This window comes from Saimiri boliviensis, chromosome 3 (assembly GCF_048565385.1).
Source record: "Saimiri boliviensis isolate mSaiBol1 chromosome 3, mSaiBol1.pri, whole genome shotgun sequence".
Classification (NCBI taxonomy): domain Eukaryota; kingdom Metazoa; phylum Chordata; class Mammalia; order Primates; family Cebidae; genus Saimiri; species Saimiri boliviensis.
The window spans coordinates 52509209-52536752 of NC_133451.1; the positions used below are offsets into that span (position 1 = coordinate 52509209).

General features: G+C 41.4%; 1 protein-coding gene and 1 pseudogene across 2 annotated transcripts in view; both read left to right on the top strand.

The window, feature by feature from the left end:
• The first annotated feature begins 142 nt into the window (after positions 1-142).
• POLR2B (RNA polymerase II subunit B) overlaps positions 143-27544 on the top strand; it is a 60080-nt gene continuing 32678 nt past the window's right edge. Inside the window, exons 1-7 of one of the 2 annotated variants that reach the window (XM_039468255.2) lie at positions 143-275; positions 6173-6245; positions 11343-11493; positions 14917-15029; positions 15160-15379; positions 16062-16220; positions 25311-25475. In XM_039468255.2, coding sequence (XP_039324189.1) covers positions 257-275; positions 6173-6245; positions 11343-11493; positions 14917-15029; positions 15160-15379; positions 16062-16220; positions 25311-25475 — 900 coding nt within the window. In that variant the 5' untranslated portion in view covers positions 143-256. The remainder of the gene's footprint in view (positions 276-6172; positions 6246-11342; positions 11494-14916; positions 15030-15159; positions 15380-16061; positions 16221-25310; positions 25476-27544) is intronic. The other variant, XM_039468256.2, reaches the window with a different exon arrangement.
• Positions 14591-14684, top strand: LOC120363848 (small nucleolar RNA U13; annotated as a pseudogene).

Sequence of the window (27544 nt, forward strand, 5' to 3'; positions counted from 1 at the left end):
ATCAATCTGCCACCGACAGCGGCGGCACACGATTTGCGCGTAGGCAACTCTAACGCCAGCCCCAGCGCCCTGCACTTTGCGCAGGCGCAGATCCTCTTAGGCGCCCTTGTGGGCGGCCTTGGTGTGAGACGCATAGTATTCTGGGAACGCTGGAGACGGAAGTTACTTCGTCTCTGGCTCCAGGCTCGGGTGGCTTCTGCGCGCTTTTTTGTCTTTTCAGTTTGTAGCGCTAGGAACTCGGGAATCGTTTGGCAGTATGTACGACGCGGATGAGGGTAGGTGAACACTTAAAACACACGCCATGGCGGTCCATTTAAGCAGGGTAGCGTGGGGAAGTGGTCGGATGGAGGATTTGGGGCCTTCCCACGCGCCGGGCGCACTGTCCCCAGCCTTGTTACCATACCTTCCAAGCCGGGAACGAAACTGGGCTAGGGAGGGGCGGAGGGTGCAGGGAACATAGCATTAATGTTGCTGGTTAGGTTCACTGCTGCTCTCTGCCCTTTCTCGTTCCGTTAGATCTGACCCCCGCCTCCTGTATTGAAGTAGCGTGCAGAACCGTAAGATAAATTCCGTTGTTTTGAATTTGTCTGAAGCAAAGAGCACCCTTTAAAAATTATCCTAAAAGCCACAGTCGACTTACTGAATAGCTCAATTGATGTCAGCATGTGCAGGGCAGTGCGGAAGGCCCTGGAAATACACCGGGACAAAGAATATTGGAGGAGGGGGTTGGGGGCGAAACTCGGTGTAGTCTCACATTTCTTCATGCTTTTTGTAAGTGAAATTGTCTTAAAGGATGGCCTTTAAACTTCTCTCACAATACCACAGTTCTCAGATGACATATATTCTGCTGCACAGGACCTATGTATAGCTTTTTCTTTGCGCATATAGTAGTGGCCGAGTACGGTGGCTCACCCCAGCACTTTGGGAGGCCGAGACGCGCCGATCGCTTGAGACCAGCCTGACCAACATGGGGGAAATAATCCCGTACCTACTAAAAATAGAAAAATTAGCCGAGTGTGGTGGCGTGCGCCTGGATTCCCAGCTACTCAGGAGGTTGAGACTGGTGGATCGCTTGAGCCCAGGAGGCGGAGGTTGCGGTGACCCGAGATTGCGCCACTGCACTTCAGCCTGAGTGACACCCGTCTCAAAAAAAAAAAAAAAAAAAAAAAAAAATTCTTAGTCGAATGGAGTGTATTTTCGTAGCTGCCTTTTTTATTCTCCTTATCTACTAATTTAAACCTTATTTTCTTCTAGCTCATAATTCTGTGGCCACCCCTTACATCTCTGTTTCTTACTTCTGATAAATTAGATGGAAAAAACTGAAGCAAAAGCTTAAACTTTTTTTTGTTTTGTTTTGTTTTTATTTGAGACTCAGTCTAGCTCTAGGCTGGAGTGCAGTGGCACGATCTTGCCTCTCTGCAACCTCTGCCTCCTGGGTTCAAGTGATTCTTCTGCCTCACCCTCCCAAGTAGCTGGGATTACAGGTGCCCACCACCACACCCAGTTTATTTTTGTATTTTTAGTAGAAGAGAGGGGTTTCATTCTGTTGGCTAGGCTGGTCTCGAACTCCTGATCTCTTGATCTGCTCACCTCGGCCTCCCAAAGTGCTGGGATTGCAGGTGTGAGCTACCTTGCCTCGCCTCTTTTTTTTTTTTTTTAAAAAAAAAGAGATGGATTCTTGCCATGTCTCGCAGGCTGGTCTCAAACTTCTGAGCTCAAGCCATCCGCCTGCCTTGACCTTCCAAAATGCAGGGATTACAGGCATGAGCCACTGTGCCTGCCCAAAAGCTTAAACTTTTAAAGCTGTTTAAACTTTTCTCATTAGCATCTTGTGTTTCAGAAATTTATTAGCATCATCATATTCCCTACTGACTACTATCTCAGTAGAAGAAAAATAGAAAATATTTTTTAAAGTATAATTTTTGGCTAGGTAATATATTCTCATAGCTCACAAACCAGAAAATTAAAAAATGTTAAAATGTGGCTATTTTAGCAATTGATACCAGCCTGGGCAACATGGGAGACCCCTCTCTCTGTAAGAAATAGGAAAAATAGCTGGAGTGTGGTGGTGCTCACCTATAGTTTCAGCTACTTGGGTGGCTGAGGCAGGAGGATCACTTGAGCCTGGGAAGTTGACACTGCTGTACGTTGAGGACAAAGTGAGACCCTTTCTCCAAAAAAAAAAAAAAGTTAAAAGTGTTAGGTCTCCTTCTTACCTACCATCTGCCCAGTTTGAACTCTCCACAGTAGGTAACTACTGTTAGGATAGGTTCTTATCACTCCACAGTTTCGTTTCTTTTTTTTGAGACAGAGTTTTGCTCTTGTTACCCAGGCTGGAGTGCAATGGCGCGATCTCGGCTCACCACAACCTCCGCCTCCTGGGTTCAGGCAATTCTCCTGCCTCAGCCTCCTGAGTAGCTGGGATTACAGGCACACGCCACCATGCCCAGCTAATTTTTTGTATTTTTAGTAGAGATGGGGTTTCACTATGTTGACCAGGATGGTCTCGATCTCTCGACCTCGTGATCCACCCGCCTCGGCCTCCCAAAGTGCTGGGATTACAGGCTTGAGCCACCGCGCCCAGCCCCCTACAGTTTCCTTTTGTTTTTTGACAGAGTATTGCTCTCTTACCCAGGTTTGAGTGCAGCAGCGCAGTCTTGCCTTACTAACCATTGCCTCCCTGGTTCAATCAGTTCTGTCTCAGCCTCCCAAGTAGCTGGGATTACAGGCGTGCACCACCATGCCCAGCTAATTTTTCTACTTTTAGTAGAAATGGGGTTTCTTCTTGTTGGCTAGGCTGATCTCAAACTCCTGACCTCAGTGATTCACCTGCCTCAGCCTCCCAAAGTGCTGGGATTATAGGTCTGAGCCGTTGCACCCAGCCTCCACAGATTCTTTATGCATAGTTAAGCAAATATAAATGGGATTGTTTTCTCTTTTTTTAAGGACAGAAGGTAATATTCACACTTTTCTCCACTTTTAGATTTTGCTTCATGGAGATGTTCTTGTCAGTACACAGAGAGCATCACCTGCTGCCGCCCCTGCCCCCACCCCCAACTACCTAGTTTGTGTGGATATAACTTTAGTCTCTTGATGGATATTTGATTTGATTTTTTATAGTCTTTTTCCGTTAAAACAGTGCTGAAAGTGAATAATCTTGTACATATAATTTGCCCAAATATGTCTGTAGGATACATTCCTACATATAAAATTGTCAGGTCAAATGACAATTTGATCTCTCGACCTTGTGATCCACCCGCCTCGGCCTCCCAAAGTGCTGGGATTACAGGCTTGAGCCACCGCGCCCGGCCTCATATGACTCTTAAACAAAAGTGTTCCCAAATACCCTGCCTTCAGTCTTCCTTCTCTGTGTAAAATCTCCTTTTTCTCTTACTCATTTATTAATGATTCCAACTCTATACTTTTTTTTTCAAAGTTTAAAACGTTTATCGACACATAATAGATATATGTCTGTTATGTGTCAGTGTATATCTATTATGTGTCACATGCTCTTTGTCTATAATTTAGACTGTTTATTTGAGTTTATATTCATACACGTGTGCCTACTAGAAATATATGAAGGGGTATGTGATCTACAGATATCTCTAAAGCTGACCTAATCATGACCTCTCCTTCTTCTACTATTTTACTTGCTCCTCCTGTGTGGCAGTGATACTAGCTTTTAATCTCTCATCAACTTTGGGAGGCTGAGGCGGGTGGATCACGAGGTCGAGAGATCGAGACCATCCTGGTCAACATGGTGAAACCCCGTCTCTACTAAAGATACAAAAAATTAGCTGGGCATGGTGGCACGTGCCTGTAATCCCAGCTACTCAGGAGGCTGAGGCAGGAGAATTGCCTGAGCCCAGGAGGCGGAGGTTGCGGTGAGCCGAGATCGCGCCATTGCACTCCAGCCTGGGTAACAAGAGCGAAACTCCGTCTCAAAAAAAAAAAAAAAAATCTCTCATCAAAGCTAGAATCTCTGAGCTATCATAGATAGTTTTGTCTTTCTTACCCTCTCCCCATGTGTAAGGATTAATAATTTCAGTCCATTCAAGAAGGATTTATTAAAAATTTATTTTGTATATGTATCAGATTTTGAACCCAAAGCTCTTAAGTTTTACAGGCTATATTTGTGTACATTAGAATAAACCCCCAAAATACAGCACACTTATTCTTTCACATAAGAAGATCGGACTAATATTGGAGGACCAATGCACACTGATTTTTTTTTTTTTTTTTTTTTTTTTTTTGAGACGGAGTTTCGCTCTTGTTACCGAGGCTGGAGTGCAATGGCACGATCTCGGCTCACCGCAACCTCCGCCTTCTGGGTTCAAGCAATTCTCCTGCCTCAGCCTCCTGAGTAGCTGGCATTACAGGCACTTGCCACCATGCCCAGCTAATTTTTTTTTTGTATCTTTAGTAGAGACGGGGTTTCACCATGTTGACCAGGATGGTCTCGATCTCTCGACTTCGTGATCCACCCGCCTCGGCCTCCCAAAGTGCTGGGATTACAGGCTTGAGCCACCGCGCCCGGCTGATTTTTTTTTTGAATGCGTAAATTACTATTGTACAACTATCCTAAAATTTAGCTACTTAAAAAATGTCTTTGTTATGTTCATGGATACTGTAGGTCAAGATTTTGGATAGGGCATAGCAGGCATGACTTGCCTGTGTTCCATAGTGACTGTCTTTCATTTGGGAAGTCATTAAGGCTGAGTGTTGACAGCTGGGTGGCACATGATCTATAGTATTGACACTCATGTCTGACATGAAACATAGCCTAGAAGGACTCAAAGACTAAAATTGCTAATGGAGGATCTGTAAGTGGCCTCTCCTTACGGTTTGGACTTCCACAGAATAGTGTTTGACTTAAAAAAAAATTTTGAGATGGAGGCTTGCTCTGTTGCCTAGCAGGGCAGGAGTGCAGTGGTGCCATCTCAGTTCACTGCAACCTCTGTCTCCTGGGTTCAAGCAATTCTCCTGCCTCAGCCTCCTGAGTAGCTGGGATTACAGGCATGTGCCCCCACGCCCAGCTTATATTTTTGTATTTTTTAGTAGAGACTGGGTTTTGCCATATTGGCCTGGCTGGTCTTGAACTCCTGACCTCAGGTGATCCATCCACCTTTGGCCTCCCAAAGTGCTAGGATTACAGACCTGAGCCACTGTGCCTGGCCTGTGTATGACTTTTTATTGACAGCTCAGGGCTCCAGAAGCAAATGTTTTAGTATACGTGACAGAAACTGCATTGCCTTTTCTGATCTGGCTTTTGAAGTCATGCAGCATTGCAGCATTACTTCAGCTACATTCTTTTTTTTTTTTTTTTGAGGTGGAGTTTTGCTCTTGTTGCCCAAGCTGGAGTGCAATGGTGCAATCTTGGCTCACTACAACCTCTGCCTCCCTGGTTCAAGTGATTCTCTTGCCTTGGCCTCCTGAGTGGCTGGGATTATAGGCATGTACCACCGTGCCTGGCTATTTTTGTATTTTTAGTAGAGACGGGGTTTCACCATGTTGGTCAGGCTGGTCTCGAACTACCAACCTCAGATGATCCTCCTGCCTCGGCCTTCCAAAGTGTTGGGATTACAGGTGTGAGCCACCGTGCCTGGCCTTCAGCTGCATTCTCCTAGTTACAGGAGAGTCAAAGTCTAACTGGATTCAAGGAAAGGATGCATAGACCACCATATCTGATGATAGGAGTATTAAGATCACATTATAGAAGATCATGTGGGATGGGAGATAGGCTTGTGGCCATGTTTGGAAAATGCAATCTTTCATACCTGTACATGTATGAAATGTTGCCATAATAGATCACCCCAACTTAGGGTGTTGCCCAGCCGTTGGAATACTTCCATGGCTCTGCCCCCTTACCCTGTTCTCTGACTCTAGTCTCTGAAAATCTTATTGATCAATAAAATGGAAAACTTAAAATTCATACAACTTAATTGAACCTTTCTAGTAAGCCTCTTTGTATATTGGAAGAATACCTGTGTGACATAGACATAAATTATTTTATTAATGTAACTGAAATTTAGAAAAGTGGGGTGAAAGGATTACTTATTCCGCAGAAAGAAAATATGTTTCTGCTACTTAAAGTCACATGTAAAGTCGTAGGAGCAAGATGTTAACTAAGTGGCATCTCGTTGCAAATGAGTACAATATTTTGTTTTTGCAGATATGCAATATGATGAGGATGATGATGAAATCACCCCGGATTTATGGCAGGAAGCATGCTGGATTGTAATCAGGTAACTGGACCAAACTGAATAAGCTTGAAAAGACACTGTAGATTTCCTGCTTATTCTTGATAAATAGATGTTCTGTATAAATATGCTATATGAGAGTATTTATCATTTTGTTTATATATTTTTTAAGTATTTCAGATATAAAAGTTACACAAAGAAATCACTTAGTCCCTTCACCCAGATTCTGAAAATGTTACCCAATACTACATTTTCTTTGTCTTTTTCTCTTTTTGTACATACTTTTTTCTGAAACTTGTGAGAGTAACTTGCAGATCACTTGAGCGTGGGAGGTTGAGACGATAGTGAACTGAGATCTTACCACTGCACTCCAGCCTCCGTGGAAAAGTGAGACCCTGTTTCTTTTTTTTTTTTTTTTTGAAATGCAGTCTTGCTCTGTCACCAGGCTGGAGTGTAGTGGCATGATTTTGGCTCACTGCAATTTCTCTCTCCTGGGTTCAAATGATTCTCCTGCCTCAGCCTCCCAAGTAGCTGGGACTACAGGTGCATGCCACCATGCCCACCTAATTTTTGTATTTTTGGTAGAGAGGGAGTTTCACCATGTTGGCCAGGACGGCCTCAATCTCTTGACCTCGTGATCCACCCACCTCAGCCTTCCAAAGTGCTGGGATTACAGGCATGAGCCACCATGCCCAGCTGACCCTGTTTAAAAAAAAAAAAAGAGTAACTTGCAGACATAAGGACATTTTTTTACATAATCACAATTAATGGTGATCTTAATCTATGGACCTTACCTACCTACATTTTGCCAGTTGTCTCACTGATATTTATGGTGAAATAAAAGTTTATCTTATTTTATTTTTGAGACAGAATTTCACTCTTGTTACCCAGGCCAGAGTGCAGTGGTGCAGTCTTGGCTCACTTCAACCTCCACCTCCTGGGTTCAAGTGATTCTCCTGCTTCAGCCTCTTGGGTAGCAGAGATTACAGGCGCCCACCACCATGTCCAGCTAATTTTGTTGTATTTTTTTTAGTAGAGACGGGGTTTCAGTGTGTTGGCCAGGCTGACCTTGAGCTCCTGACCTTGTGATCCACCTGTCTTGGCCTCCCGGAGTGCTGGGATTATAGGCATGAGCCACCATGCCCAGCCAGCAAAATAAAAATTTATCTGATCCTGGGTCCAACCTAGGATCACATACTGGATTTAGTTTTCATGGCATACTCTTCTGCTTCCTTTAATCTGAAACACTTTCTCAGTGTGTCTGTTCTTTTTTTCTTTTTGAGACGTAGGCTTGCTCTGTTGCTTGGGCTATAGTGCAGTGGTGCGATCTCGGCTCACTGCAACTTCTGCCTCCCAGGTTCAAGCAGTTCTCCTGCCTCAGCCTCCCGAGTAGCTGGGATTACAGGTGTGTGCCATCAAACCTGGCTAATTTTTAATATTTTTTTGGTAGAGATGGGGTATCATGACTTCCTGACCTCATGATCCACCTGCCTCAGCCTCCCAAAGTGCTGGGAGTACAGGCGTGAGTCACCCCACCTGGTCCCCCCCACCTTTTTTTTTTTTTAGACGGAGTTTCGCTCTTGTTACCCAGGCTGGAGCGCAATGGCGCGATCTCGGCTCACCGCAACCTCCGCCTCCTGGGTTCAGGCAATTCTCCTGCCTCAGCCTCCTGAATAGCTGGGATTATAGGCACGCGCCACCATGCCCAGCTAATTTTTTGTATTTTTAGTAGAGACGGGGTTTCACCATGTTGACCAGGATAGTCTGGATCTCTTGACCTCGTGATCCACATGATTCAGATGATTACTTTTGACAGAAGTGACATTATCTCAGTGCCTCATTTCAGGAGGCACATTTGTTTCATTACTAGTAATGTTAATTTGATTCCTTGGTTTTCTCATTATTTTATTTTATTATTTTTTTATTTTTATTTTTTTGAGACGGAATTTCACTCTTGTCATCCAGGCTGGAGTGCAGTGGCACCATCTCAGCTCACTGCAACCTTTGCCTCCTAGGTTCAGGCAATTCTCCTGCCTCAGCCTAGGTATACTAAGGCAATACTCCTGAGTAGCTGGGATTACAGGCATATGCCACCATGCCCAGCTAATTTTTTGTATTTTTAGTAGAGACGGGGTTTCACCATGTTGACCAGGATGGTCTCAATCTCTTGACCTTGTGACCCACCCGCCTCAGCCTCCCAAAGTGCTGGGATTACAGGCGTGAGCCACCACGCCTGGCTTCTCATTATTTTAAATGGACGAAGTTAAAATTGGTTGTATTTCACCCCAAGTTCCTATCCAATTCAAAGTGTAACTAAAACGTATTAAAATTCTGAGAAGCCTTGTATAGATAAGAAAAGTAATTTACAAGTGATAAAGTAACATCTTGTTATGTTCGGATGTTAAATGCTTATAACTCTTCTCTCACTCCCTGACACCTGCTTTATATGTAATAATATGATAATGGATGCCTCTCTGAGCCCCAGCAGCTCGAAGGTGCATGTCCTCTTGGTCAACATTCTCCCTTTTCCTTTTCTTTTGAGACGGAGTTTCGCTGTTGTTGTCCAGGCTGAGTGCAGTGGCACAGCCTCAGCTCACTGCAACCTCTGCCTCCTGGGTTCAAGCAGTTTTCCTGTTTCAGCCTCCTGAATGGCTGGGATTAAGGTGTCACCATGCCCGGGTAATTTATATACTTTTAGTAGAGACAGGATTTTATCATAGTGGTCAGGCTAGTCTCGAACTCAGGTGATCTACCCCACTTGGTCTCCCAAGGTGCTGGAATTACAGGTGTGAGCCACTGCGCCTGACCAACATTCTCCCTTTTCAAAGAAAACATGCTTCTGACATTTTGCCAGTTGTATTTGGAGTATAACTGAATACCTTTCTTGAAGGTTGTTTTGTTAAAAAGATATTCGCAGCCGGGCACAGTGTTACCACAAGTAACTTTGTAAAATGACTAAAGGGTAAAATAAACATTAGAGTAAATATCATAAATATGAAATATTTATATAGTTTAGATGTTTAAAGGATAACATTCTAATGAAGTCCCATTCTAATAATTTTGGGGAAAGTAGCTATAGTTCAGCTTCCTGGGGTCATGAAATTTAACTATAGTTTTAGAACATATTTCATCTTAAATTGCCTATAATAAGCCATTATATTTATATTACGGGCAACCCGTGTTTTTCTTACATATCAAAGGCTAATCCGAATGGTTGTGAGAAATTTCTTTTCTGTTATGTGACAGTCTCTACTGAAATAAATTGCCCCAGCTATTATTTAGTTCGTACCTTACACATGTATGGTTGTCTGCTGTGTTTTCTGCTATAGAACCTAATTTCTGATATTGGTAACTGTACTTGACTGGATCAGGGTGGGGCCATGACTGAAAACCAGCCAATTGGTTGGCCTGTCACTGAAGTGTGAGGTGACCTGATAAAGCCAAAATGGGAGGCTGATGATTAGTTGGACTCTGCATATTGTCTCAGAAGATTGATATGAAGGTGGGAAAGTCAGTAGTTGGGGAGTAGAAGCTAAGAAAGTCTCACAGATACAAGATGATAGAAGTCACAAGATACAGGAGTGGAGACGTGGAGATGTGGTAGAGTACTTCCTGCTGCTGAGGGGTGATGAGATAATCTTTAGGGTGTTAGATCTCAGCGCTCCTCTATCCTCTGTGATGCCCAGCTTTTCAGCTGTTCCTGGACAGTAGTGGGGAGTGATCTGTTGAGATCCTCTTGTGCTTCTATCTACTTGTGTCTTTAGGTCTTTCCCCACGCCTCACCTGAAAAGCATCTGTTCCTTGTGAAAATGTTTACTCTAGATCAGGCGTCCCCAAACTTTTTACACAGGGGGTCAGTTCACTGTCCCTCAGACCGTTGAAGGGCTGCCACATACTGTGCTCCTCTCACTGACCACCAATGAAAGAGGTGCCCCTTCCTGAAGTGCGGCGGGGGGCCGGATAAATGGCCTCAGGGGGCCGTAGCTTGGGGACGCCTGCTCTAGATTGTAGATACAGAAAACCATGTAATTTCTATATCTACACTGCTGGCTCTGATCTCTCAGCCATGCTACATTTTTATCACCAGTCTTTTGCTGAGTACTTCCATGTAAATGACTTACTCTCATCCTGCCTTCTGACAATTCAAAATAGAACTAATGATTTTCTTACGCATTTTCTGTTGTAGTCATTGATACCACTACTTCCCTCCTATTCAAATTAAAGTTCTTATTGTTAACTTTGACTTAATTTTCTTTAATTTTCTGTCTTGACATATTTTTCAAGAAATATTTCAAAGAGGTAGAATAAAATTTGTCTGTAAAGGACATGGAGTTTTTTTTTTTTTGAGATGGGGGTCTCACTGTCTCCAAGGCTGGAGTGCCATTGATGCCATCATGACTCAATGCAGTCTCAAACTCCTGGGCTCAAGGGATTCCCCATCTCTTAAATACCTGGGACTATAGGCACATGCCACTATGTCTGGCTAATTTTTTTCTTATTTGTAGAAATGTCTCATTATGTTGCCTGGGCTATACTCAAGCAATCCTTCTGCCTTGGCCTCCTAGATCTTGGATCCTTAGAGTTCTTATATTGTGCTTTAAGTATTTTACCTATAAATATAAGCTACTTTCCCCCAAATAATACATTTTACAAAGAAAATGTGCCTGGCTTCATCCTTTTTAAGATACCTCATAGTGCCGGGTGCGGTGGCTCAAGCCTGTAATCCCAGCACTTTGGGAGGCCGAGGTGGGTGGATCACGAGGTCAAGAGATCGAGACCATCCTGGTCAACATGGTGAAACCCTGTCTCTACTAAAAATACAAAAAATTAGCTGGGCATGGTGGTGCGTGCCTGTAATCCCAGCTACTCAGGAGGCTGAGGCAGGAGAATTGCCTGAACCCAGGAGGCGGAGGTTGCGGTGAGCTGAGATCGTGCCATTGCACTCCAGCCTGGGTAACAAGAGCGAAACTCCGTCTCAAAAAAAAAAAAAAAAAAAAGATATCTCATAGTATCTTGTTTAGTGGTTGACATATAATGGTTGGTATTTAGTGATTGTTTGTTGAATTGTTTGTAATGAAAATTGGGAGTTATGCTAGAAATTATCACTGAGTTGCAACTGACTGAACTCGCATATTTTCTCAGTTCCTATTTTGATGAGAAGGGCTTGGTCAGACAACAGCTGGATTCTTTTGATGAGTTTATTCAGATGTCTGTTCAAAGAATTGTGGAAGATGCTCCACCTATAGACCTACAAGCTGAAGCTCAGCATGCTAGTGGAGAAGTTGAAGAACCGGTAAGATGGTTAATTCTAATAGTTATACCAGTACAAGAAGAGTATTTGTTTGAAATTTCAGCCCTTCTCTTACCTGGCTTAAACGTTAAAAAAAGTCAGTTGGGGCCGGCGTGGTGGCTCACGCCTGTAATCCAAGCACTTTGGAGGCCAAGGTGGGTGGATCATCTGAGGTTGGGAGTTCAAGACCAGCCTGACCAACATGGTAAAACCCTGTCTTTATTAAAAAAAAAAAAAATCATTTGGAGCTTTTAGCAAAGTACTTACAGCACTGTCAATCACTTTCTGATTTATTCTCCCTAATGAAGAGGTGTAATTTTTTGCACGTAATCTCATCCTTATTCACATAGTAGGTATTGAATAGTTGGGAAGAGAGGATTCTGAAGTATGAACAAATAAGAGAAGTGAACTGGAGATAGTTACATTGATAGATAACTCTACTCTTTTTCTCATAGTGTAAAAATAATAAAAAATGTTTGAAGGAATTTCTCTTCTGATTTTTATATATTGCGTGAAGTACATTATTATGTTATATAAGATAGGAAAATCATCCAAACATATCAGCAGTCTTTTTTAAACTTCTTGTAGCTTTTGCTCACGTATATGCATGTTTTTTAGCATTGTTAAAATCATACCAAAGGTATAATTTTATTTTTTATTTAAAAATTTTTTTTTGAGATGGAGTCTCGCTCTGTCACCTAGGCTAGAGTGCAGTGGCGAGATCTCAGCTTGCTGCAGTCTCTGCCTCCTAGGTTCAAGCGGTTCTCTTGCCTTAGCCTCCTGAGTAGCTGGGATTACAGGCGCCTTCCGTAATGCCTAATTTTTTTGTATTTTTAGTAGAGATGGAGTTTCACATGTTGGCCAGGCTGATCTCCAATCCCTGACTTCAATTGTTCCACCTGCTTCAGCCTCCCAAAGTGCTGGGATTACAGGTGTGAGCCACTGCACCCGGCTTGTTGGGTCATTTTTTCTTCAGGGTCTTTGTATAACAAGCAAGATAACAATATAATGTAGCAAATTGAAAGTGCCAGTAATGGAAGTACTTCAGGAGGAGGAGATCTCTAGTGCTTGGTTGTCAGAGCTTAGTAGGAAAGATGGAAGCGACTTAAATTTACTGTGAAGGACAGGTAGGAGTTTTCTTAGAAGAGGAAAGGTGCTTAGTCATTTCAGCAAGAAAATACTTGGTGTGGCTGGGGATAGTGGCTCACACCTGTAATCCCAGCACTTTGGGAAGCTGAGGCGGGTGGATCACCTGAGGTCAGTAGTTCAAGACTAGCTTGATGACCAATATGGTGAAATCGTGTCTCTACTAAAAATACAAAAATTAGCTGGGCATGGTGGCTGGCACCTGTAGCCCCAGCTACTTGGGAGGCTGAGACAGGAGAATTGCTTGAACCCGAGAGGTGAAGGTTGCAGCTAGCCGAGATTGCACCACTGCACTACTCCAGTCTGGGTGACAGAGTGGGACTCTGTCTCAAAAAAAAAAAAAAAAAAAAAAGGGAAAATGCTTGGTGTATTTAGACTGGGGATGGAAATGGGGACCGCAATGATCAATAGATCAATATGTGATTTTGGCTTATCTGTTTTTAATAAGCATTGGGAAGATAAGATGGAATCCAGTTGTTGAAAACTTTGAATGTCATTGGATGTTATGAGGAATTATTGAGAGATTGTCAAAGAATACACATCAAGCATCATTTTAGAAGAGTTTCTTTGGAAAATAATGTTTCCTTGGAATAGAAAGAGGCTAGAGGAGGCCAGGTGAGGTGGATCATGCCTGTAATCCCAGCACTTTGGGAGGCCTAGGTGGGTGGATCTCTCAAGGCCAGGAGTTTGAGAGCAGCCTGGCCAACATGGTGAAATTCCATTTCCATCTCTACCAAAAAATAGAAAAATTAGCTGGGCCTGATGGCATGCACCTGTAGTCCCAGCTACTCGGGAAGCTGAGGCAAGAGAATCGCTTGAACCTAGGAGGCGGAGGTTGTAGTGAGCGGAGATCACCACTGCACACCAGCCTGTGTGACAGAGTGAGACCCTACCTTAAACTAAACAAAACAAAAGAGGCTAGAGGAGATAAAAATCTTAGAATAGCCTAGGATTAAGATAATAATGTCCTAGACTAGGTGATGGCGCAGGTAAGGAGTAGAGGGTTGGCCTCCCTTCGGTTTCTTATCACCACCAGTTCTCTACCCCAGCTTGGGAGACCTGAGTGTCAATAATTAATCATTAGTGAAACACCTGCTTAGTCCTATTTCCTTCTTTGAGGCTTGATTTAGAGAGAAGTACACTATCCATTTATCTCTAGAAAGTTGTCCTCATATATCTTGTTTTGTTAGGCAGCAAGTGAATGTTTAATTAAAAACTTTCTTTTTAGCAATGGGCCTAAGCTATATTCAGCCAGGGTTGGAGTTCTCAGCCCTTTATATAGAGTGATTAGGATTTTTTGTGTATGCTGTCTGTCTTTCTACCTATCTGTCTGTCTGTCTGTCTGTCTAAGATGGAGTCTTGCTGTCTCCAGGCTGGAGTGCAGTGGTACAGTCTTGGTTCACTGCAACCTCCGCCTCCTGGGTTCAAGTGATTCCCCTGCCTCAGCCTCCCGAGTAGCTGGGACTACAGGTGCACACCACCACGTCGGGGTAATTTTTTGGTATTTTAGTAGATGGGGTTTTACCATGTTGGCCAGGATGGTCTTGATCTCCTGACTTTGTGATCCACCTGCCTCAGCCTCCCAAAGTGCTGGGATTACAGGCATGAGCCACTGCACCCGGTTTGTGTGTTTTTTAAAATAATTTTTTTTTTCCTTTCCCTTTGACAGATTAATTTGTGTGTTTAATTGAAGAATTAGGTTTATTCTTTTAAAATGTTCTATTGATTAGATTAGAACACAGTTCTAATTGGAATTGTTATCTTTGTTCTCTGGTCACTTTGTACTTTTGATGACCCTAACCAAGGAGAGGGCACATGAAACCATATAGATCACTAATGCAAAACCATTTTAACAGTTTGATACAAACTCAGAGCACATGTTGTGTACAGTCTTTATTTGCTTTTGGTATGTTAAGTCTCTTTTTGTTTTCTGCCTTAAGAAAGCAGTTAGCAGATCCTTTTGTAGCTCATAAGTGTGATGATTGGGTGTGAGATGAGCCTTCCTTAAACATTGTTATAAACCCTGTTAGCACATAACCTGTCTTATGTGAAAAATCTTTCTAAGAAAAGAGGAAAAAAAGAGAAAGTGATTTGGTTTAAAACTTGATGTTTGTACGATATGGATACTGACTGGAAAGTCCCCATTTCAGTAAGATGGATTAATTTTGCCAGTTTGTAGAGCTGCTTCTACTTAAAATGTTAATGTCAGTGAAAATGGAATCATTAAAACTTTTGTGGAAAAAAGTATTTACCTTTTTCATGTTTTTTTTTTAATTTCAGCCAAGATATTTACTGAAGTTTGAACAAATTTATCTTTCCAAGCCTACCCATTGGGAAAGAGATGGTGCTCCTTCACCAATGATGCCCAATGAAGCTAGATTAAGAAATCTCACGTAAGAAAGAACTTTTCCTTGTCAGCAGTAGATACTGAATTAGAATTCTGAAAATGTAATTTTAACCACTTGAGGATTTGTTTTAACAGATACCCCATTGCTTAACTGTGATCTCCTGTTATTTTCAAAGGTATTCCGCTCCACTTTATGTTGATATAACAAAAACAGTCATTAAAGAAGGTGAAGAACAACTTCAGACTCAGCATCAGAAAACTTTTATAGGAAAAATTCCAATTATGTTGCGGTCAACTTACTGCCTTTTGAATGGCTTGACAGATCGTGATCTTTGTGAGTTAAATGAATGCCCTTTGGATCCTGGTGGCTATTTCATTATTAATGGATCAGAAAAGGTATAGTAACATTATTTTAAAAAATTACAAAATGGTAGTTAAAATTCAGTTTAAAGTTGAAATGAAAAAAAAGAAAAAAGGTTTTCATGCGGGATAACCTGGTAGTGACAGTTGACTTATTTATGGTATGACAGCCAAGCTTATGTAAACCAAAGCTTTATTTAGCTGTATATAGTATGCACTGGAAATTTGGTCAGTTTTCGTCGGTTTTGGAGCTTATATATTTCTTCCTTTTTTTTTTTTTGAGACAGTTTCACTCTTGTTACCCAGGCTGGAGTGCAATGGCAATGATCTCAGCTCACCGCAACCTCCACCTCCTGGGTTCGGGCAATACTCCTGCCTCAGCCTCCTGAGTAGCTGGGATCACAGGCACATGCCACCATGCCCAGCTAATTTTTTGTATTTTTAGTAGAGACGAGGTTTCACCATGTTGACCAGGATGGTCTCGATCTCTTGACCTCGTGATCCACCCGCCTCGGCCTCCCAAAGTGCTGGGATTACAGGCGTGAGCCACCACACCCGGCCTGGAGCTTATATATTTCTATGAAGTATTTATGCAAAATGGAGTTTGTATATATTTCAGTGAGCCTATATGATCAGATTCAATTAAGATGTAGATTTTACTGTCTTCTTCAGTGACCTTTTGAATTTTATGGCTGTAACTTTCTTGATGTCCAAATAGGTTCTGATTGCCCAAGAGAAAATGGCAACAAACACAGTTTATGTGTTTGCCAAAAAGGATTCTAAATATGCCTACACAGGAGAGTGTAGATCCTGTCTGGAGAATTCTTCCCGACCCACCAGTACTATATGGGTTAGCATGCTGGCAAGAGGAGGACAGGTATGGACTGGATATGATGTTATTTGGGTTTATTCCTTTTTGCCTTATTTTAAAATTTACTAGACTGCATTCTTGGTCCAAAAAAGCTTTTCTGGAGCAAATTATTGTTGTTATATGTTGTATTGTTTACCTATTGCTGTGTAACAGATTACTTCTCTAGCAACATTTATCATCTCATGGTTTTTGTGAGTTAGGAATCTGGGTGCAGTTTGGCTGGGTCTTTTGGGCAAGCATCTCCCACAAGGCTGCAGTCGGGTGTTTCCCTGGGCTGCTGTAATCTCAAGGCTCATTCACATGGTTGTCTGCAGGATTTAGTTCTTCATTGGCTTTTGGACTGAGTCTCAGGTCTTTGTTGGCTATTGGCTGGTAGCCTTTTTTAGTTCCTTGCCATGTGGACCTCTGCATATAGCAGCTGACAGCGGCATAGCAGCTTGCTTCTTCAGAGAGAGTAACCAAAAAGAGCCAGAGAGAGAGTATGACCAAGGTGGAAATTACTGTTTTATAACTTAAAAGTGATAGCAACATCTTGTCATTTTTGCTATGTTCCTTTTGGTAGTTGCAAGTCAGTAAGTCAGTATGTTCAGCCCACACTGAGAAAGTTATTACAAGGGCAGTAGTAGGAAGCAGGGGTCATTGGGTACCATCTTAGAAGCTGCAGACCATTCGCATGCTTATAAGCATAGATTGCTTATAACAATGGAATCTGGTAGTAGCTAGCAGTTCTTAAACATTTGCTGTATGCCAGTTATGTTACTCAGATTGCTTGATTTAATCTTTACAGCTATTTTGGAAAGTAATTGTAATTAACTATATTTCAGCCCATGTATATTTTTACTTTTTAATTTTTTTGATAGACATTTAGGTTTCCAGTCTTGTGATCTTACAGTCTGTAGAGTCTAAGATTACCTTTGTAAGCCTTATAAAGATGAAGAAGTTGAAGATCAGAGTTTTTACTCTGCTTAAGTTTAAATGCAGATAGAATATAGGTGTTTTAAATAATTAAAATGGTTTTTATTTGTAAATGAGAATGAATGGTTTTTGGTAACTGGTGTATCCATTTTTTTTTGTAGTTTCAATAAAGTTTTATTTTAAATTTAATAATTATGCAGGTGTGGGATGCAGTGTGATGTTTTGATGCATGTATACAATGTGTAAAGATCAAATTAGGATGCTTAGCATACCTGTCATCTCAAGCATGTTTTTCATATATATATCTATATACATATATAGACATATATACATACATATATATGTCTATATATGTATATAGATATATATATTATACTTTAAGTTCTGGGGTACATGTGTGGAGTGTGCAGCTTTGTTACATAGGTATACACATGCCATGGTGGTTTGCTGCATCCATCAACCCGTTCTCTACATTAGATATTTCTCCTAATGCTATGCCTCCCCCAGACCCCCACCCCATTACAGGCCCTGGTGTGTGATGTTCCCCTTCCTGTGTTCATGTGTTCTCATTGTTCAACTCCCACTTAAGAGTGAGAACATGAAGTGTTTGGTTTTCTGTTCTTGTATTAGTTTGCTGAGAATGATGGTTTTCAGCTTCATCCATGTCCCTGCAAAGGACCTGAACTCATCCTTTTTTATGGCTGCATAGTATTCCATGGTGTATATGTGCCATGTTTTCTTTATCCAGTTTGTCTCTGATGGGCATTTGGGTTGGTTCCAAGACTTTGCTATTGTGAATAGTGCTGCAGTAAACATATGCATGCATGTGTTTTTATGGTAGAATGAGTTATAATCCTTTGTGTATATACCCAGTAATGGGATTGCTGGGTCGAATGGTATTTGTGGTTCTAAATCCTTGAGGAATCACCACACTGTCTTCCTCAATGGTTGAACTAATTTATAGTCCCACCAACAGTGTAAAAGCGTTTGTATTTCTCCACATCCTCTCCAGCATCTGTTGTTTCCTGACTTTTTTTTTTTTTTTTTTTGAGACGGAGTTTCGCTCTTGTTACCCAGGCTGGAGTGCAATGGTGTGATCTCGGCTCACCGCAACCTCCGCCTCCTGGGTTCAGGCAATTCTCCTGCCTCAGCCTCCTGAGTAGCTGGGATTACAGGCATGCACCACCATGCCCAGCTAATTTTTTGTATTTTTAGTAGAGACGGGGTTTCACCATGTTGACCAGGATGGTCTCGATCTCTCGACCTCGTGATCCACCCACCTCGGCCTCCCAAAGTGCTGGGATTACAAGCTTGAGCCACCGCGCCCGGCCTGTTTCCTGACTTTTTTTTTTTTTTTTTTTCCCGAGATGGAGTTTTGCTCTTGTTACCCAGGCTGGAGTGCAATGGCGCGATCTCGGCTCACCGCAACCTCCGCCTCCTGGGCTCAGGGAATTCTCCTGCCTCAGCCTCCTAAGTAGCTGGGATTACAGGCATGCGCCACCACGCCCAGCTAGTTTTTTTGTGTTTTTAGTAGAGACGGGGTTTCACCATGTTGACCAGGATGGTCTCGATCTTTCGACCTCGTGATCCACCCACCTCGGCCTCCCAAAGTGCTGGGATTACAGGCTTGAGCCACTGCGCCCGGCTGTTTCCTGACTTTTTAATGATCGCCATTCTAACTGGTGTGAGAGGGCATTGCATGGTAGTTTTGATTTGCATTTCTCTAATGACCAGTGATGATGAGCTTTTTTTCATATGTTGTTGGCTGCATAAATGTCTTCTTTTGAGAAGTGTCTGTTCATGTCCTTTGCCCACTTTCTGATGGGCTTGTTTTTTTCTTGTAAATTTGTTTAAGTTCTTTGTAGATTTGGGATATTAGCCCTTTGTCAGATGGATAGATTACAAAGATTTTTCTCCTATTTTGTGAGTTGCCTGTTCACTCTGATGATAATTTCTTTGACTGTGCAGAACCCTTTTAGTTTAGTTAGATCCCATTTGTCAATTTTGGCTTTCATTGCCACTGCTTTTGATGTTTTAGTCAGGAAGTCTTTGCCCATGCCTGTGTCCTGAATGGCATTGCCTAGGTTTTCTTCTATGTTTTTTATGGTTTAAGGTCATATGTTTAAGTCTTTAATCCATCTTGAGTTTATTTTTGTATAAGGTGTAAGGAAGGAGTCCAGTTTCAGCTTTCTGCATATGGCTAGCCAGTTTTCCCAACACCATTTATAAAATAGGGAATCCTTTCCCCATTGCTTTTTTTTTGTCAGGTTTGTCAAAGATCAGATGGTTGTAGATGTGTGGCATTATTTCTGAGGCCTCTGTTCTGTTCTATTGGTCTATGTATCTGTGTTGGTATCAGTACCATGCTGTTTTGGTTACTGTAACCTTGTAGCATAGTTTGAAGTCAGCTAGCATGATGCCTCCAGCTTTGTTTTTCTGCTTAGGATTGTCTTGGCTATGCAGGCTCCTTTTTGGTTCCATATGAAATTTAAACTAGTTTATTCTAATTCTGTGAGGAAAGTCAGTGGTAGCTTGATGGGGATAGTATTGAATCTGTGAATTACTTTGGGCAGTATGGCCATTTTCTTGATATTGATTCTTCTTATCCATGAGCATGGAATGTTTTTCCGTTTGTTTGTGTACTCTCTTATTTCATTGAGCAGTGGTTTGTAGTTCTCCTTGAAGAGGTCCTTCACATCCCTTGTAAGTTGTATTCCTAAGTATTTAATTACCTTTGTAGCAGCTGTGAATGGGAGTTCACTTATGATTTGGCTCTCTATTATTGGTGTATAGGAATGCTTGTGATTTATGCACATCAATTTTGTATCCTGAGACTTTGTTGAAGTTGCTTATTAGCTTTAGAAGATTTGGGGCTAAGACAGTGGGGTTTTCTAAATATACAATCATGTCATCTACAGAGACAATTAGACTTTCTCTCTTATTTGAATATCCTTTATTTCTTTCTCTTGCCTGATTTCCCTGGCCAGAACTTCCAATACTATGTTGACTAGGAGTGGTGTTAGAGGGCATCCTTGTCTTGTGCTGGTTTTCAAAGGGAATGCTTCCAGTTTTTGCCTGTTCAGTGTTATATTGGCTGTGGATTTGTCATAAGTAGCTCTTACTATTTTGAGGTACATTCTATCAATGCTTAGTTTATTGAGAGTTTTTAGCATCAAGGAGTGTCGAATTTTGTCAAAGGCCTTTTATGCATCTTTTGAGATAATCATGAGGTTTTTGCCATTGGTTCTGTGTATGTGATGGATTGTGTTTATAGATTTGCATATGTTGAACCAGCCTTGCATCCCAGGGATGAAGCCGACTTGATCGTGGTACGTAAGCTTTTTGATATGCTACTGTATATTCGGTTTGCTGGTATTTTATTGAGGATTTTTGCGTTGATGTTCATCAGGGATATTGGCCTGAAATTTTCTTTTTCTCTTGTGTCTCTGCCAGATTTTGGTATCAGGATGATGCTGGCCTCATAAAATAAGTTAGGGAGGATTCCCTCTTTTTCTATTGTTTGGAATAGTTTCAGAAGGAATGGTATCAGCTCCTCTTTGCTCCTCTTTTAGAATTTGGCTCTGAGTCTGTCTGGTCCTGGGCTTTTTTTGTTTGGTAGGCTATTAATTAGTGCCTCAATTTCTGAACTTGTTATTGGTCTATTCAGGGATTCAGCTTCTTCCTGGTTTAGATTTGGGAGGGTGTATGTGTCTAGGAATTTATCCGTTTCTTCTAGATTTTCTAGTTTATTTGCATAAAGATGTTTATAGTATTCTCCGATGGTAGTTTGTATTTCTGTGGGATTGGTGGTGATATCCCCTTTATCATTTTTTTAATTTGATTCATCTCTCTTTTCTTCCTTATTAGTCTGGCTAGCGGTCTATTTTGTTGATCTTTTCAAAAAACCAGCTCCTGGATTCATTGATTTTTTTTTTTTTTTTTTTTTTTTGTGGGGTTTTTCGTGTCTCTATCTCCTTCAGTTCTGCTCTCATATTAGTTATTTCTTGTCTTCTGCTAGCTTTTGAATTTGTTTGACCTTGCCTCTCTAGTTCTTTTAATTGTGATGTTACGGTGTCAATTTTAGATCTTTCCTGCTTTCTCTTGTGGGCATTTAGTGCTATTAATTTCCCTCTAGACACTACTTTAAATGTGTCCCAGAGATTCTGGTACGTTATGTATTTGTTCTCATTGATTTCAAAGAACTTATTCATTTCCGCCTTAATTTTGTTATTTACCCAGTTGTCATTCAGGAGCAAGTTGTTCAGTTTCCATGTAGTTGTGCAGTTTTGAGTCAGTTTCTTAATCCTGAGTTCTAATTTGATTGCACTGTGGTCTGAGAGACTCTTTGTTATGATTTCCACTCTTGCATTTGCTAAGGAGTATTTTACTTCCAATTACGTGGTCAATTTTCGAGTAAGTGTGATGTGGTGCTAAGAAGAATGTATACTCTGTTGATTTGGGATGGAGAGTTTTGTAGCTATCTATTAGGTGTGGTTGGTCCAGAGCTGAGTTCAAGTCCTGAATATCCTTGTTAATTTTCTGTCTCATTGATTTGTCTAATATTGACAGTGGGGTGTTAAAGTCTCCCACTATTATTGTATGGGAGTAAGTCTCTTTGTAGGTCTCTAAGAACTTGCTTTATGAATCTGGGTGCTCCTGTATTGGGAGAATATACATTTAGGATAGTTATGTCTTTTTGTTGCGTTGATCCCTTTACCATTATGTAATGCCTTTGTCTGTTTCTATCTTTGTTAGTTTAAAGTCTGTTTTATCAGAGAATAGGATTGCAACCCCTGCTCTTATTTGCTTGGTAAATATTCCTCCATCCCTTTATTTTGAGCCTATGTTTGTCTTTGCACATGAGATGGGTTGCCTGCATACAGCACACTGATGGGTCTTGACTCTTTATCCAACTTGCCAGTCTGTGTCTGTGTCTTTTATTTGGGGCATTTAGCTCCTTTCCATTTAATGTTAATGTGGAAATTTATCCTGTAATTATGATGCTAGCTGGTTATTTTGCCCCTTAATTGATGCCATTTCTTCATAGTGTCCATGGTCTTTACAGTTTGGTATGTGTTCAGAGTGCCTGGTACTGGTTGTTCATTTCCATGTTTAGTGCTTCTTTCAGGAGCTCTTGTAAGGCAAGTGTGGTGGTGACAGAATCTCTCAGCATTTGCTTGTCTGTAAAGGATTTTATTTCTCTTTTGCTTAGGAAGCTTAGTTTGGCTGGATATGAAATTCTAGGTTGAAAGTTCTTTGAGAATGTCGAATATTGGCCCCTACTCTCTTCTGGTTGTAGGATTTCTGCAGAAAGATCCACTGTTAGTCTGATGGGCTTCCCTTTGTGGCTAACAAGACCTTTCTCTCTGGCTGCCCTTAACAGTTTTTCCTTTATTTCAACCTTGATGAAAATTTTTTTCTTTTTCTTTTTCTTTCTTTCTTTCTTTTTTTTTTTTTTTGAGATGGAGCCTTGGTCTTATCACACAGGCTGAAGTGCAATGGCAAAATTTTGGCTCATTGCAACCTCCTCCTCCCAAGTTCAAGTGATTCTCCTGCCTCAGTCTCCTGAGTAGCTAGAATTACAGGCACCTGCTACCATGCCCAGCTAATTTTTGTATTTTTAGTAGAGATGAGGTTTCGCCATTTTGGCCAGGCTGGTCTCGAATGCCTGACCTCGTGATTTGCCCACCTCTGCCTCTCAGAGCGCTGGGACTACAGGCGTGAACCACCGTGCCCAGCCTTTCATAATATTTTATTTGTAAGATAAGCATTCTTCCCATGTGCACAACATTACTGGGTATTGTAAGAGATCATTAAAACACACAGTCCTTATAGAGAAGACGGCCAGGTGTGGTGGCTCATGCCTGTAATTTCAGCACTTTGGGAAGCTGAGGTGGGTGGATTGCTTGAGCCCGGGAGTGTGAGACCAGCCTGAGCACCATGGCAAAACACTGTCTGTAGCAAAACAACAAAAAAACCCCCCAAATTATCTGGATGTGATGGCAGGTGCCTGTAGTCCCAGTTACTCCAGAAGCTGAAGTGGGAAGATGGCTTGAGTGCTGAGGTTGCAGTGAGCTGAGATCTGTGCCAGGTGCACTCTAGCATGGGTGACAGAGCCAGACCCTGTCTCAAAAGAAAGAAAGAAATGGTTTTATTGGGAATACAAGCTTTAGACATTAAATGGTAGTAACACAGTGCAGAGGCCAAATGACACCTATTACATATAACAGTTTTATAGAAATTTGGAGGAGAATGAGATTACTAGTATGATGTGTCCATGCAAACTTTGTTTTTTTGAGACAGGATCTCACTCTGTTGCCAGGGCTGAAGTGCAGTGAGATCTTGCCTCACTGCAACCTTCACCTCCTGACTTAAGCGATTCTCATGATTTCACCTCCCAAGTAGTTAGATTACAGGCATGCACCACCACACCTGGCTAATTTTTGTGTTTTTTTAGTAGATACAGGGTTTCACTATGTTGCCTAGGCTGGTCTCGAACTCCTGAGCTCAAGTAACCTGCCTGCCTTGGCCTGCCAAAGTGCTGGGATCATAGGTGTGAGCCACTGCCCCGACCAGTTCATGGCACTTCATAGAGAAGATGGGATTTCACTTACACTTTGAAAGATAGTATAGATTTATATAATCAGAGAGAAACTGGAAGTACATTCTGTTGGAAGAGAGTGGGGATAAGTGTTTGGAGAATCACTAGAAGATAGCTTTGATTGAGCTGGATGGAGTATGTTGAATAATGAGTGACAAGTGGATGATCAGGGTGGATCTGGATTAGTGGATTTTAACTAAAGGTTCACATCAATAACCTAAGACTCTTCTAAGTACAGAAGGGGGCCACCTTTCCAAATCTGTTGACCCAATAATGGGAATGGGGGTGGAATGGGACCCAGGTACAAGTATCTGATGGGAATGGGGGCAGAATGGGGGCAGAATGATAAAAGGATGAGTCAACTAAGATACTGTGATTTCTATTCTGAGGTTCCAGGAGAGTGGTGAACTTCCAGTAATTGATTTAGGAGAGAACGTAATAGCTTCAGTTTTGGACAGGATTTTTGGGGACTGCATGTTGTAGACATTATTTATTTTTCTTTAAAAAAATTTAAAAAATATTTATAGAGATGAGTTCCCACTATGTTGTCCAGAGTGGTCTTGAACTCCTGGTCTCAAGCAGTCCTCCCCCTTTGGCCTCCCAAAGTGTCGAGATTATATGCATGAGCCACCATGCCCAGCTATATTATTTTTTAATGTTCTGCTTTTCTGATATAGGATCTATGATGAAACAAATAATAGACTAAATGGAATAATTGATGTCCAAGTGGAAACAACCAGTTGGCAATTGGAGATATGGGGGCACAGGAAAAAGATCAAGATGAAGATTTGGGTGTCACTTATGAAAAGGTGTTACTGAACAAACCCATGAGAGGAGTTCTAAAGAAGGAGGCCTGTGGTGGGAGGAGGAAGATGATGGAAGTTATTAGCAGAATCGTCATAATGTAGGGTTATGATGCCAAGGGAAGATAGAGTGAAATAGATATTAAGTCAGACAAATATGATTAAAACTGAGAAATCAGGTATGTCATAGGCTAGTAACTTTTAATTTGTTTTTGTATGTGTGTGCAATTAAAGAGAGAGAAGTTGGAAAAAAGTAGCTGTGTGAAAGGGGCTGTTAATGTTGAAACACTGAAACAAGGAAATGCCTCACAGACCAGCTCTGATTTAATATTTATTTTTCATTGTGTGCTTAGCTTTTCTCCATATTTGTCTGTTCATTTTCTCACTCTCTCTTTTTTAACCCCTCATCTCTTTCTTTCTTCAGAGGTTTGTTTTTGGAGTGGGAGGTAGGGTGGGGAGAGTTAAGGAATCAGTATTCATATTCTTTTGCAGCCAAAAGTGATTTCCAAATACAGTATTGGGTAATTCTCAGAGAATCTTGGTAGGCAGGTAGGAGAGAATGGAAGTTTTGTTAGGTCTAAGCGACCCACCTCTGTGTAAAACTAGTACACTTGTTTCAGTGGTTTTGAAAAGCAGTCATAGGAGGTTCCTCATAGTATGGGAGGCATGCTTCTTTTGAAATATGCACAAATAATATATGTATTAAATGATTCTCATGTTTTTCTATTGCTGTGAGCTTTGGTATCTTCATGTTCTAATGATACTTTATTTTTCCAGGGTGCAAAAAAGAGTGCTATTGGTCAGCGCATTGTGGCAACTCTACCATATATCAAGCAAGAAGTTCCCATCATCATTGTGTTCAGAGCATTAGGTTTTGTGTCTGACAGAGATATTTTAGAACACATTATTTATGATTTTGAAGATCCAGAGATGATGGAAATGGTAATGTGAAAGCAAAATGTATTCAGAGCTTTATATTTAGAGTTACTGATTGTTGCTAACCTTAAAACATAGTAGAAAGCTGTTCTGAAGAGTAATTTAGCTGTCATAAATCTCATGCCATTTACTGTGTAGTAGAAGCTTTCAGCCCTTCCTGGGCCTCACTTTTGTCAGTTTGGTGTAAAATAGATATGAAAACCAGAGGCAGCTGGAGTTAATGACAGCAGCAAGAAGAAGCAGTGGTAAGGAAGCTTGCAGAAACACACCAGCTTGGTGCAATTTAGTAAAAAGGGAAAATGAGTAGTTGATGTCTGTTGTTTAACTTTTTATTTTGAAATAATTCAGATTTACAGAAAAGTTACAAAATGGCCAGGCATGGTGATTCACGCCTATAATCACAGCACTTTGGGAGGCCAAGGCGGGAGGATCACTTGAGTCCAGAAGTTTGAGAACAGCCTGAGCAACATAGGGAGACCCGTCTCTACAAAAAATACAAAAGCCAGGCATGGTGGCATGTGCTTGTAGTCCCAGCTACTGAGGAGGCTGAGGTGGGAGGATCACTTGAGTCTAGGAGGTGGAGGCTGCAGTGAGCCCTAATCATGCCTTCCCACTCTAGCCTGGAGTGACAGAGTGAGACCTTATCTCAAAAAAAAAAAAAAAAAGTTGCAATAATACAGAAAAGTTTTATATGCTCTTCACCCAAATTCACCATTTGCTACTTTTGTCACATTTGCTTTATCATTCTTTCTTTCTATATATAACACATTTTTCCTTTTCCTGGACCACTGGAGAGTTAAGTTATAGGCAATAGCCCTTTACTCCCAAACACTTCAGTGTATGTTTCCTAAGAATCAAGATATTCACTTATATAGTCATAGTATAATTATTTAAATTAGAAAATTTTACTTAGATATAATACTGTTAATGTATAGATCTTACTCAGATTTTTGTCAGTTGTCCTGATAATAGTGAAAACTATTAAGTAGTAAGATCTGTACATTAATAGTGTATAATAATTTAAGTTTAATATCTTTTTTTTTTTTCCCTGAGACAGAGTTTTACTTGGTTGCCCAGGCTGGAGTGCAGTGGCATGATCTCAGTGCACTGCAACCTCCACCTCCTGGGTTCAAGTGATTCTCTTGCCTCAGCCTCCTGAGTAACTGGGATTACAGGTGCATGCCCCTATGTATTTGTAGTAGAGACGGGGTTTTGCCAAATTGGCCAGGCTGGTCTCGAACTCCTGACCTAGGTGCTCCCTCCACCTCCGCTTTTTAAAGTGTTGGGATTACAGGCGTGAGCCACGGTCACTGGCCAAGTTTAATATCTTATATAGTTCAGAGTCCAATTCAGAATAATGCATTGCATTTTGTTTGTCTGTGTGTCTTTTAAAATCTTTCCTTGGCTTTTTTTTTTTTTTTTTTTGAGGCAAGGTCTTACTTTGCCACCCAGGCTGGAGTGCGGTGGTGCAATTTCAGCTCACTGCAACCTCCACTTCCTGGATTCAGGGGTTCTCCTGCCTCAGCCTTCCCAGTAGCTGGGATTATAGGTGCACACCACCACACCTGGCTAATTTTTGTATTTTTAGCAGAGACGGGGTTTTACCATGTTGGCCAAGCTGGTCTCGAACTCCTGATCTCAAGTGATCTGCCACCTCAGCCTCCCAAAGTGCTGGGATTACAGGCGTGAGCCACCATGCCCCGCCTCCTTTGCCTTTCTTTGTCTTTCATAACATACAAAGTTTATGGAGGGCAGGCCATTTATTTGGTAGAATTGTCCTCACTTGAGTTTTTCCACATAATTTCCCCATGATTAGTTTCAGTTTATGCATTTTTTTTGGCAGAAAAAATGCTTAAAGAATATGTGCTTCCCAGAGTTTCTCAAAAGTCACGTGATGTCATTTTGTCCCAATAGTGGTACTGTTAACTTTGATTGCTTCACAGTCGTGTCTGTTAGGTGCCTCCACTGTAAGGTTACTACTTTTGTGAGAACCTTTTATGGGAAGGGTTTTTGGGGTTAAATATCCAATTCCTTATCAGCTTTTTCCCTTGATGTTCCTTGTCTGAACAGTAAAT